This window comes from Hoplias malabaricus, chromosome 14 (assembly GCF_029633855.1).
Source record: "Hoplias malabaricus isolate fHopMal1 chromosome 14, fHopMal1.hap1, whole genome shotgun sequence".
Taxonomy (NCBI): Eukaryota; Metazoa; Chordata; class Actinopteri; order Characiformes; family Erythrinidae; genus Hoplias; species Hoplias malabaricus.
The window spans coordinates 32,642,701-32,656,316 of record NC_089813.1 but is presented as its reverse complement, the minus strand read 5'-3'; the positions used below and the strand labels follow the sequence as shown (position 1 = coordinate 32,656,316).

The 13,616-nt window shown below is 38.0% G+C and overlaps 1 protein-coding gene across 2 annotated transcripts in view; it reads right to left on the bottom strand.

Moving 5' to 3' along the window:
- Window positions 1-2,753: 2,753 nt before the first annotated feature.
- The window catches only part of spats2 (spermatogenesis associated serine rich 2), a 28,410-nt gene continuing 17,547 nt past the window's right edge, over window positions 2,754-13,616 (bottom strand). For both annotated transcript variants that reach the window (XM_066643579.1, XM_066643580.1), the window contains exons 6-13: window positions 12,476-12,716; window positions 11,759-11,965; window positions 10,339-10,474; window positions 8,565-8,623; window positions 7,156-7,265; window positions 6,193-6,295; window positions 5,948-6,102; window positions 2,754-5,637 (exon numbers count right to left, since the gene is read on the bottom strand). In XM_066643579.1, the coding sequence (XP_066499676.1) occupies window positions 5,425-5,637; window positions 5,948-6,102; window positions 6,193-6,295; window positions 7,156-7,265; window positions 8,565-8,623; window positions 10,339-10,474; window positions 11,759-11,965; window positions 12,476-12,716 (1,224 nt within the window). In that variant the 3' untranslated portion in view covers window positions 2,754-5,424. The remainder of the gene's footprint in view (window positions 5,638-5,947; window positions 6,103-6,192; window positions 6,296-7,155; window positions 7,266-8,564; window positions 8,624-10,338; window positions 10,475-11,758; window positions 11,966-12,475; window positions 12,717-13,616) is intronic.

Sequence of the window (13,616 nt, the reverse complement as noted above, 5' to 3'; positions counted from 1 at the left end):
CAAGGCAGGAATAAACCCTGGAGGGGGCGCCAGTCCTTTACAGGGCAACACATACACACCTTTGTATGTTTTTGGACTGGGAGGAAACCGGAGCACCCGGAGGAAACCCACACAGACACAGGGAGAACACACCAACTCCACACAGACAGTCACCCGGAGCGGGAATCGAACCCACAACCTCCAGGTCCCTGGAGCTGTGTGACTGCGACACTACCTGCTGCACCACTATGCCGCCCTAACAATAATATTAATAATAATAATAAAATATTATTATTGTTGTTGTTGTTTTTATCCATCCATTATATGTAACCGCTTATCCAATTTAGGGTCGCGGGGGGTCCAGAGCCTACCTGGAATCATTGGGCGCAAGGCGGGAATACACCCTGGAGGGGGCTGTTGTTTTTATTATTATTATTATTGCTATTATAATTTTATATGGTATATTTAAAAAATAAATGCAATTTAATTTCTGATTTTTTAGTTTTTCATTTCTGCTCCTCACAAAAATTACTTTTCCTTTATCTGAAATGAGTATACCAATATTCTACCTGTACTTCCTTGTCCTACTTATCAAGGGCCAACATATAGACAGGAGTTTTCTGATGACAGTTTGATTTTAATTTTTTATAGGCTAAACAGAGTAATTGTAATGTTCCTTCATGGTATGGACTTTGCTCTTTCATTAAAAGTTTATAACCAGTCAGGTGTGTTTTTGTGATTTAAATTCAGTAAAATATGTTTAAATTAAATTTTAGCATCAAGGATATATCACATATGCCCTTTTCTGCAATAAGTATGTTTCCTTCATGCATTTCTTGCAGATGGTTGCATTATTGCAAAGTGCAGATGGAGTTACCATGGTGGCCATGTAAATGTTAACATTGTAACTCAATGTGACGATTAGCAAGACGAGATTCACCGTTAAGTAGAAAGTGCAGAGAGGTACAGCATGTTGGTCTCCCTGAATCTGGTGCAATTGTTCTCCCACTTTCCAGATGCAAAAAATGGGAAATCAGAGTGACTTTTTTTTATTTATTTTTTTTTTGAGGAGCAAAATGAAAAATAAATTAAGAAAACAATCTTAAAAATCAGACGAATAACCTGAAATAATAAAGTTTCACACGCAGTTTTTCTATCTTTGGATTTAGTCTCAAATGTTCAAAAAATTGAACTAATAAATGTCATAAAAAACCAAGCAGCATCTATCCATATTTAGAAAGACTGATGGAAAAGTGTCTGGTGTGTTATTTTGACTATTCTGCTTCTGGGACTGAGATTGTAGACACATCATGGCTCTCCTGAGTGACTGTGTCCTGACGCATTACCAAGAGACAGAAGCTTTGGGCTTCAGGCTACATTATATTGTTTATCTCCTTACATATACAAACCAACTCACTTCCTCCTCCACTGAAACTCACTAAAAGCAATGCTTTTTTTCCACTTGACAAGCCTGTTTAAGCTAGGTTACTGTAAACAATACTCTAGCGCAGTATATCCAATTTCACTTCATATTATAGTGTGAATGGTTCAGTGGGATTATTCCAGTTTTAATCATTTCCCCATCTTATCAATAACAAAATATATATTACAAGGAAACATGTGAAAACCCCCTTGAGGCAACTTCCCCGAAGGCCTACAGCGTCCCAAACAAACAGGAACACTGGTCATTAGCATATATGTGCAGAAGGATGTGTCTTTCTACATGGATGCATGTGTATTCCTACAGGTTTTCTCATCTCTCCAGTGGTAATGTGTTGGGACCAACAACCTAAGGAACAGTAGAAGAATCTTTATAGCAACTGGGGCCTTGTCTACAGAAACATATAAACAAAGGCAAGCACAAATGGGCTACAGAGCAGAAATGCAGATGGGGAGAGACAATAAGTTGCTCCTTTTTAAGAATATGTGACCAGAAGGTGTTTTCTCTTATTTCACCCCTGTATGTCAGCGTCACCTGAACTTCACATATTTGTATTTTCCTGTTGATAATGCTAAAGTAGTGACTTTAAAATAAAGATAATAAAAAGACATTTATTTGGTCCATGACAGTTGCTGAGTGTTTCAGTTTCCTTCTACAGTCCAAAAGACATTTTGGTATGTGGATGAGCTACTCAGTGTCCATAGGTGTAAATGAACGTGTGTGTGTGTGTGTGTGTGTGTGAGAGAGACGCCCTGTGATTGAGTAGTGCTATGTCCAGGGTAGGTTCCGGACCAATCATGACCCTGAACTAGATACGCAGTTACAAATGTATGAATGAATGTTTAATGCAAGGTGTGTTTGTGTATTTTTTTTTTACCTTTACACTTTAACTTTAGTGACCAATGTGCCTTTCCAGTACCTTTTTCTGACAGTGTACAATACAATATTAGCATTTTGAGCAGTTAATTACATGTACACAATTTATACCAAATGCAGTTCATTGTCTAAGAATTGCTTAGTTGTCAGTGTGTCTCTGTTGTCAGTTATTTATTAGATGCACATCCTGCCCCTAGTCATTGTAAAAACTTCATATCTAATTATTGATTTATTTTTTTAAGTGCATCTTTTCCTGGTAGGTGTGAATATCCACAAGAAATTTGGAGAGGCATAAACCCATTAATTGTTAGGGTACATAAACCCCAACCCCATTACAAGAAGAAAGGTTTGCTGTGCAGTTTTCTTAGCTGATCACATTGGAGATCAAATTAAAAATTCAGTCTTATTTCATTCACACTTCAGACACAAAATGTAAGATGCAACAAAAGCATTCTGCAATTGCTAACAATTCATTTTATTCATAGTAAATGAGAAGTGTGCCAATCAGTGAGATGGGGAGGGACTTGTCCAAGTGCTGTGTATGGTAGTCATGTAGAGTGGAGGGACTGGAAGATGTCTTTGGTCCATATTTGTACATGTTAGGATAAGGAATGGCAATGCAATGGGGGGCGGGGGGAAAGAACGACAGAAGGCACTTGAGTTTACAGTTGTCTCATACTTAAACAAAACAAAAAGAACAGTTTTCTATACATTGGGAAGAATTGGACTAAACTAGTTTCTCTTTACAACTGGAGGTAAACCATAGGCCTAGTGATACAACTACATACATATGGCCCTGGGCAAGGACTCCAAAACAAATATATAGATACATATGTACAGACAGGACTGAGGGGGGAGGGGGAGAAAAAAAATAATAAAAAATAATGGGAATATATAAACTGTCATAGAAATCATCATTCAGAGTCACGCATTAGGAAATGGTCTCTACAAAGTAGAAATAAGAACAGTGAAATCCTTAATCCATGAAGGCAGTAACTTGAACAAGAAATCAAAGCATCTCTTTGGTGATCATTTTACATGAAAAAAGGTCAATTGTCTTTTTTTTGTTGTTATGAGTAAGGATGTTGTGTGTTCCGGACATCCTCTTTATGGACCAGATTGAACTGGCCTAGGTCAAACACTCAAAAAAAAAAAAAAGAATTTCATGTGAATGTAATCTAAGCTAGAGACGACAAAGTGGTCACATCAATGCTTTTTGAAGCTTCGTTGGCTGTGACTGTTACAGGGCAGGGGCAGCAGAAAGCTACAGAAGAAAGTAGAGGTGCTATGTCCCTCCAACCATCATGTGAGAATTGCACAACTAGACGCAGAAACACTTTACGTTGCAGTGACAACAGGCATGCAGCAACGGTACCAAGTGACAGATTCAGGGATCAAGAGTGAAATCCACAAAGACGCAGCCAATCAAAACAGACCTTTAACCACTTTGTAAACTGTAGTAAACTCAACAAGGCTGAAACAGAGTGGAGGAAATAAAGTCCTACACATCTATCAGAAAAGGATGGCTGCTGACACTGTAGATAGAGCTGCTAAAATAATGAACATAGGAATTAGACTTGCTTTGAGAGAATTTATCCAGCCTACTTTAAAAAAAAGAAAATGTGAAAAATGAAAATAGACCTTTAAGACCGAATAAAGGAAGCAGGGCCCTGTTCTGTGCACAGACTAAGAGTCATAGCAAAATTGTATGAGGTATATCACTGGATTTTTTTGTTCTGTTCAGTCATTGTGGAAATAGAGAGAGGAAGGTGAATGAGAGAATCCTACATTTCATTTTAGCACCTTCAGACAGATCGACGCCACATGCACTCAAATGGTATACAGGAAACTTCAGCTGAATATTCCTTGACTTGGCAAAGGTCAAGAAGCAAACTGAATGAAAGTATTGTAGTATATATGGTTGAGAAAGTACAAGAAACGCTTCTGCTTTGGTAGCAGTACATTACACACACACACAGCTGCTTCATTTAAAAAAAATAGAAGAAAGAACGAAAGAAAAGTGAGGTTGCACTGAGATCAAAGGCAAGTATATGTGCTGCATGCATACTGTAGGAGAGCAGTTACAGCAAACCCACACAGGCCTAACATCCCTCTCTACTTTGGCCTTTTTGACTATGGCCTTCATGCAGAGGTGAAAGGTGAGCAAGGCTGAGAGCAGTGGGCTGCAGTATGAGCAGACAGTGAAGGGGCACCACTGCACTGTCTAAAGAACCAACCAAAGCCCAACCCCTGCTCAGAGGAAGTAACAAGAAAGAAAGAGTCAGATACAAAGCAATTAATATATCAATTGACATAGACAAATACAAGGAAACCATCTTGACCATAAGGCAACATAACTTGGGCTAAACATGCTCAGAAGGTTCAGACACTGGACTGTCTGAGCATCTATAAGGTCAGCAGCACTTTTTAGATTCTACAAAATCTAATGGTATTTCTGTATTTATTTTATCCAAAGGAAAAAAAAGTGTACTATTCAGTGTACCATTCAACACTGTAATCTAGCGATTATCTTTAAATGATCTCAGACACCTAATCATCATACTTTTCAAAGATATAATGAAATTAAATCTGAAAAAAGAAAGAAAACATGAGTAGAGCACTATATAAAAACTGAGAGAAATTAAACAAATGCTAAATGAAAGTGTATAATACGCAATTAAAGCTTACAGAAAGAAACATGTATAGTGCACTAAACACTTCACAAATCAAGACTAAAATTAATTTCACTTACTGAAGTTTATAGCCACTGAGCTGAAATAATCCCAAACTAAATTAATTGCACAACTAAAAAAAAGTAAGAATATGGGTGACATGGAGGATAATGACAATTTTTTAAATTAACTGGAATGTGCAATGGAGCAGAGAATACAGGGACAGGGAATGAATATAACATAAGGGATGAAGTAGGGAGAACGAGGTGGCACTACAGCTCAGTTTGACCAATAAAAGGGAAAATAGATGTAAACTTCAGTTCTATTCTTCATCCATGTGGAACAGTTGTGTGATCAGGGGGAGTGAGAAGGGAAGGGAGTTTGAGTAGGGACTGAAAGAATGGGGCCAGGATCATATAGACGTAACGGAAGGGAATAGGTATCATTCCGAAAGTGTCAGGGGCAGTTGGTCCGAGGTTGCCTCTGGGGCAGCCCATTGTGGGCGGGTCTATCTTGCCGATAGGATGAGGCAGAAATGTGTGTGGGGCCTTTCGTGTTGTTAGAGAACTGTGAGTTTGGGCCATCAGTCTGGGCGCGATAGTGCGAGCCACCATTATGGCGCTGACCTCCTTGGTAACCCTGAAATATACGTCTGTTACCCTGGAACACCTGCAACAGAGAAACTGAGAGTTAATTTAATCCTGAGTGGATTCCCTTTATTTCTGAAATGTTAACATTCATTCCTGAAAATGTAGTTTGTTTTTGCACGTTCACACAATGATGTCTGTTTTAAAAAATTGTTTTCCATATGTTTAAATATGTGGTTAGGCCACAATCATCAGCATCCCTTGTATGCAGGGAATTAGCTTACAATAGGTTTCAGTGTTGCTCTGACATGATGTTTAGGGCATTTCTAAGGAGGATGTATATCCCCTTCTGTCTAAACAGGATACAAGGGCAGTATATTTGCATGAATTACCTGTTTATGAGGGACGTTGGGGCGGCTTGTATAACCAGAGGCCTGAGGCTGTGCCTGAGTGGGAGGTGGAGCTTCCGCAGGGGCAGAGCTAGCGACAGAAGATGAAGTGGAGCTACAGCGTGAACGATTTGAGTATCCTGTTTGAGGGTGATATACTACAAAAGAGAAAGAGAGAGAGAGGTAAAAACCCATTAGCAAAGCTAAAAAACAAGTGTGGGAACTTCTCATATGCACACGCTCCTTACCTGATCCAAAGGCCATGATGCTAGCTTTGAGAGGATCCAGCTCATAAGTGAACTTAACCGCTTTTCCCAGATCCTCATCATACTTCCTCTCACTCACAAAGTGCTGGAAGAAGGAAAGGAGGAGAAAAAGTGAATGCTAAACATGTTAAACAAAACTCAAATAGTATGTATGCATCTATGTTCATACCAGTGTGTGAGCTCTGCAATTTTATCAGGAGCAAAAATGCAATTTTAGTGGTAATGTTCTCTCTTTAACTCTAAAACTGCTTTATCCTGCGAGTGCTAGGCCCTCTTTTCTCACAAATATTTTTTACCCGCTACAGCTTTCACAATTACACCTTGTACAGCCAATCTTGGGTAGCTAGGGGGAAGAAGGCCAACAGGGTACAACATTCCCCCTTCTCTAGCCTGACAGGCTTGGCCGAATCCAATCTCAACACACTTCCTAAACAATTGTTCTAAAAACAAAAAGCATAAACTTTATGAATCACTGCACTGGATGATGTTGTACCACAACATTTTTATTTATAAATTTAGGAAGGGGTTATGCATTTGGCTGCACAAAGTTAGACATTTGGGTTTGAATTCCCCCAGACAAACTGAAACCACTGTTGTTCCACTCCATTCGCATACACATACTAGAGGTGTGCGATACCGGGAGTTTTGGTATCGATCTGATACCAAGTAAATACAGGGCCAGTATCGCCGATATTGATACCGATACCAAAAGTCTTCGCCATATGCAGCTGTTGAAGCAAATGACGGGACCAGGGGTGGGGGGGGGGGGTGCAATGAGACTATGCGGGGGGAGGGTGCTCTACCCAGACTTTAGCGGCAGAGCAACGGGAGAGAAAAAAATGCTTGAGTATCGATCTTTTTCCATGAGTATTGATCAATACCTATACCAGCGTTGGTATCGATATTATCAATATATGGATCGATCCGCCCATCTCTAACACATACCTTGATGTCTGCACGTAGTTCTGTTAGCTGCTCTTCGGACATGGAAGCAGACTTGTCAGTGAGCCTCTTCAACTCCTCAGCTCTTTTCTGCCGCTTGTCCAGGATGACCACTAAAAAACACAAAGAATTTAACGGTCAAGCAATATTTAAGTTGTTTTCTTAAAAGGAAAAAAAAAAAAATGGCATTTGGCATATTCTTAATGCAAGACATACAGTTTAAACAGTTTAGCTATAGAATAGGATCACCTCCATGGAACTATTTTGCAAAGAACATTAGACAAGAGACTGAATATCACGTACCAAGAGTCTAATAGAGAGTGCATCATTGCTGAATATACTTCACATTATAATAATAAAGACTGACTTGTTTAATCTCAAATAAAAAAAGATCATTTTTAGCACAACAGACATATTGCATCATCAGTATGGAAGATTTGTTTGAAAAAAGTTGCTGCTATATGTTTTGTTTGTATGGCAACTTACACATCACCCACTGATTTCCTGTCTCTCTGAAATTTTTCATCCAGCATTACAATGAATTTAAAGTATTTTAATCAACACATTGATTTCATGCCAATCTAACTTCCATTTACTGTGATTAGTAGGTTAAGCAACTGGGCTGAGCTGTTGTGTTTTGATGGCTATCACTCAAACATGCATTGCACACAGAAAAACAAATAACTCACAGGTAGAATGACTTTTGGAAGGAAAGAAAAAAAAAAGAACACCCTATCTCTGAGGCCATCAGGAATTGTTTTCTCCTTTCAAAACGCAAGGACTGAGTGCAAGGAAAAGGAAAGAGAAAGTGGAGAATAGTAGCTGAAAGCAGGATTACTGTAGGTTGCTGTTTCCTAATTGCACACAGACACAAAAGAGCCATTGAGGGAGAGCTGACACCTGATAGTGTTTCCCAGGGCAAGGTCCAGGAGAATGACCTCCTTGTGCATTCCAAAATGGAAACACTGCTGCCTTCACCCATAACACAGCAAATAAATGGCAACGCTACATGATTATAACAATCTAGTCAATTTACTATGTTTCATAAATTCAACAATGGCACTGCTTAAATTCCATCTAAAAAGCAAAGCCAGACAGTGGAAAACATATATTTGTATTAATTAATAAAGTTTATTATAAAAAAAAAAAAAGAAAAAAAAAAAAAAAGAAAAAAGAAAACAATACATAAATGAGCCTGGTTCTGGCCCAGTACTGAAGTAGGAAAGTGCCATTGGCTGATTCTATGACTCAGACACTTAAGAGTGAGAAATGCTGAGAGTTTGAACCAAAGGGATGGTGAGAGACAATGAACCAACAACTTCTTTCTGTTTGAGTGATCAACTCTGAAGGAGCCACCATGGGGAGCTGGTAAAAACTAGAGTTGAAGAGAGAGAATGTGTATGTATACTCACTAGCTTCTGCTTTGACTTTATCCATCTCAGCCAGCAGAGCAACTTCCCGATCCATAAGGCTAAGAGAGAGAGAGAGAAAAAGGACAGAAGAAGCAATATTGTAAATTTTTACCATTTTCCACAAGGTACAAACAGGTGACAATTTTACTACAGACTGCCTAAGATTATATACTGTCCAACAAAATGATATTTTCACCTTATTTCATTATCTTAACACCAAATTCAGCAAACAGACAAAATGAGTTTGGTGTAGTTCCTGTGTTAAACTTAGATACAAGTCAAGGTTTGGGTTGTCTATATTTTGAAAAGTTTTACTTTCTTGCTAAAGTATAAGTCAGATGCTGCTATCTAAATCTCCTCTCAGTCATCAAACCATATCAAAGCCCTGTGTAACAGTTTATAACGAGCAGGGCGATGCAGAAAATAGAAATAGGTCAATCAGACCAAAGGTTCTGAGCATGAGTAAGATAGACAGATTAGGAAAAATGATGAGGCACAAGAAGCCTATTACGTACACATGCACGCACATTCCACACGTTTGAGGAGCTTATCAGATACACATTTTGACTGTTTAAATATGAGGAACTCGTCAAAACTGTCACAATTAAATAACAACTAATTAAATTACATTTCAAGGACAACTGTGAGAAAATCTAGTGAGAAGACCACTTAGTCTTATTAGTCTGAATAAATATGTAGCTTACCACATTTAGTCTACAGTGTGAACAAGGTCTTTGATCTTTGGTGAGAAGATCAGCCGAGAATGAATATGCCTTTCAATAATTAGCAACATGTTGGCAGAATAAAAAAGATGACTGAGTGTCATAAGTAAATATCTGATGCGCCCAGCAGTGGTTATGAATGAATGGTGGCTGCATAATTCACAGTGATATTTGTCTAAGGTCAATCATCAGAAATGTCCTGTTTTATATACTCCCAATTATTAACTCTAATTAATAAACCATCACACTTAATAAACATGCTTTTAAGTCCATAAGGCCATATTTAGAACATATATTTTCTCTGTGCCTAGATGTGCCGGTTGTTTATGTGGATATTAAATATTCTTATTTACAAAGGACTAACCTGACATGAACTACAACCAGATACAACAGTGGGTGGTTGTTTGCAAAGTTTTGCAAACAACCACCCACAGTTGTGTGTCTGGCTGTAGTTCATGTCAGGTTAGTCCTTTGTAAATAAGAATACTTAATACCCACATCCTCATTTTGGGTAATTTTTTAAAAGGCGGTGAAGACTATTAGTACAGGAGCAAATAATATAATTTTCCTTTGCAAAAATAAACAGGATCAAATTTAAATTTGCATGTACATGAAAGTAAGATAAAATTTCAAGGCTTCCAATCTATTACAAAGAATTTTAGAACATGTAGTTTTAGCCATTTTAATTCCAAGGCTGCACAGGCACCCACCGACCATGAAAGAGATAGTGTTGTTCTTTTCACCTGGGGCTACAAGCAAGTAATTAAAGAGTTTTAAAAATGTACATCACTAATCTTGATGAATGGTAAAATATTCATTCATTAAATATATAGTCCAAGACAATTTAGAAAAATCCTTTGCAGTTTTATGACATTGGGAAGCCTATCAGTTGTATGTGCACTGTACCTGTACTTTAAAAGTTTGTATTTTCCAACCGATGCCAGTCAGAAAAGGCTGCTTACACAAATTAATAGATGCATGTGGTGTGCGTTAGTGTCTGTTAGGGTCTGTTTAGGTAGGCCTCTGACAAATAGAGTAACATCAATATTTACCAGCTCTGTAGTTCAGCAAAGGTCTGTTTCATTCTCTTGATGGAGGAATCCATCTCTTCCTTCACCACCACTCTATACCGTGTCAGAGATGCTGTGCACCGCTGCAGATCTTTCACTGAGCGATCTATATTTGGTGCTGAAAGAGAAATTGAGGGGGTTTTATGACACAGAATACCAAGTAAAGTAGCAGGTAGGGTTTTTAAAAACAATTTTAATGTGTAAATGAGTGAAATGTGAGAAAGACAGGAGGGAGAATTAAAACAAGCCCATTCTGTCCAGAGGATGGCAAGGGCCAGATGGAAATCAGGTCTATCTGCTACACTAAATAGTGAAGGAATTAGCCACATACAAAGTTGCACAAAGCCAAAGAACACCAAATTACATACAGATGGCTAACAAGAAGAGCTGGAGGACAGCCAGAGATACTCAAGTCCCTGTTGTGACGCACACCTCCCTTGTGCAAAGAGCCAGTGGGCCTGTGTCTACATCTCTTATGCTTTCCTCTATATCTCAGGTGCTTTGGCTTCAGCACTTTGAGGCTAATGGGAGTAGATGCAGAAGCTCTCTCCGATACCCGTGAGATTGAAATGAGGTCTCTTGGCTGAGGTGTTAGGTGGATAAATAGAACCACTGAAAACCTATACCTGAAAGCCTGTTACAAATAAGTCACCCCCTCCTCCCCCCTACAAACATAAACCAACATCCACACTTGAAATATAATATAATCTGTTTTAACAGTACTATTGAAGCCTTTATATAAAGGACAACAGATTGAAGGCTGATTTATGCTTGTGCAAAGGTTTTAGTCCTGTCCAGATAAACAGATGTTTTTCCAGGCAAATATTCTTAAATCATATATAATCTCTTAGTGCCTATTAATACTTTTTAAGAAATTAAATATAAATTGTTTGCATATTACATAATACATAATCTAGGAGGAGGTTTGGAATTAAATAGGCCGGATGGACTGAAAACAGAAAAAGGAAGAAGCTTTAAGTTATTCACACAGGGAGTGTGATGCATGTAGTTCACTATACTACTTTAACCAGAAGCAAAAAAAACGGAATAGAAACTGATGCCTTGAATCACTTGTCTCATCACATTCATTTCTATTAAAGGCTTTTACTATGCTACTGGAACCGCACTCATTTTCAACGGTTGCAGTGAACTTCAGTCAGCTTCCTGCTGGTTATATTGAGAATGGTGGTGTGTCTCAGAAAACTTGAACAAACCAACATGTTTAAAAACCTATTTCTTGAGTTTGTATGCTTACTTAAAATTGTTCTTAGTATTCTGACTTCCATCTATGTAAAAATTAATAGATCAGGCAGATGTAAGAATTTGCTCTCCTCAAAAAAAGCGAAAAGTAATTTCTATGTAGGAATTTCAAGAGTAATGGTTGCTATGGCAGCATTCTTACCAATCTTTTTGCCTGCAGATGAACCTTGGCTGTCATCAGAGAGAAAGGATGGGGCCACAGTGGCATTCTGGGAGCTAGTAGAAGGTCTGTGCCGCGACTTGCCGCCGCGGGAATTGTGGTGATTTTGTCTAGCACCATTATTGCTGCCTTGCTGCAGGGCCGGGCTTGGTGTTGGAGTTAAGCTTTTTAGAGACTCTACCTCTACCCCTGTGAAAACAAATTAACACAGAGAAAATCTGATTAAAAAGCATGGAGTTTAGTAATGTTCCATATACACAAAAAACACCATGCTACAATTATATGGCATTGTAATATGCCATTCAGTACATTTTGAAACCCTTTGGTCAAACTGGTTTTACCAGTAAATTTCACCTGTATTATTTTGACCTGTGTTTATGTATAATGAAAACTCCCATTAATTGTTTACCACTCAATGGCAAAAACAGTGAACTGGCAAAGACTTCAAGAAAGTTAGAAATTACAGATTGAAGTAACCTAGACAAATCTAAGCAAAGAATTGAGATAGTTCATTCTATGGAAACATATGTTGAGATTTAAAAGGTACTCTTTTCTTTAGACTTCTTGTAACTTGGTAAGTAATTATTTGAACCCAATTGCTATTCAGAGATAAATGAACAAGTAGTATTTTGCCAAAAACAGCCACTGAATGCACTTAAGTTTATACTCATGAACACACTACACTAATCAACGCCTTACCTGTGATATCAGAGAGTTCAGGAGTAGCAGGTTCTGATTCAAGTTCAGTTGCATCCAGGGAGGCGGAGTCAAGCTGTTCACTCAAGGAGTCCAATGACTCACCATCAGCACCAGCAGAACCATTAGCATGGAAACCATTTACAGCAGCTGCACATTTTGCCTCTGAGGATGGGGCTGATTCAGAGGGCGAGGGGGCAACTGGTGCTTCAGGCTGGGGCTTGGGCTTCTTTTTCTTCTTGGGCTGTCAAATAACAATAAGAATGTTCAATAATGAATTATGAAACAAACAAATATGCATCTTTATAGCAGAAATTTTAATATTCAAGCCTAGAACTAAACTAAAGCTAAATTAAAGCCAAAGACTACATCTAAATAAAATTAGAACCAAAAAAAAAAATATTTGTATCCACATGCCTCAACTAAAACTACAGACATCTCACAGCTTGAAACATTTCCACCACATTTTCCAACGACTTATAATGTGCTTGTGTGCTCTTCTAAGTGACGAGCTCCACACTCTGCCAACTTGGCTACTTTTAGTCATAGTACAGAGGCCTTATTCATACAAGAATCAAATTCATCGTTCTACATGTTTGACTGCTCTTGCCTGTAAAGTAACTTAAGTTACATAAATTTGGTTATCTGTAAATAAGATGTTAATACTTTGCTATATGAACAAACACACATGTCTGTTGGAATAAACGCTTGAATATTCAAAATGGAAACTTTATAGGTGAAGTTTGAATTTATTAATGCTGAATAGTTAAAGTTAAATGTAGTAAAACTTGTTTATCTAGCAATGTTAATTTGATCATTGTAATATTTAAACCACAATGCAAAGGATAACCAGAGTTTACCAAATTATACAAAGAAAGATAAACAGGAAGAAATAAAACCTAGATATATTATATTTTTGCATGGCAATGACAATATGGAACTTCTGACCAAGCGTGAACCAAGAAGTTTATGTCTAAATAACAAGTGCTGTCATTTTTTAAATCAAACTTCCAATAAGTCTATAAATGTACTGAAGGAAAAAAAATAAAAAACCTTAGAATACTATATTTAGCATCACAGCGTCCACACATTAACACAGTGACGCTGCCCTGCACCCTTATGCGCTCAGTGCGTCACTCTGTTG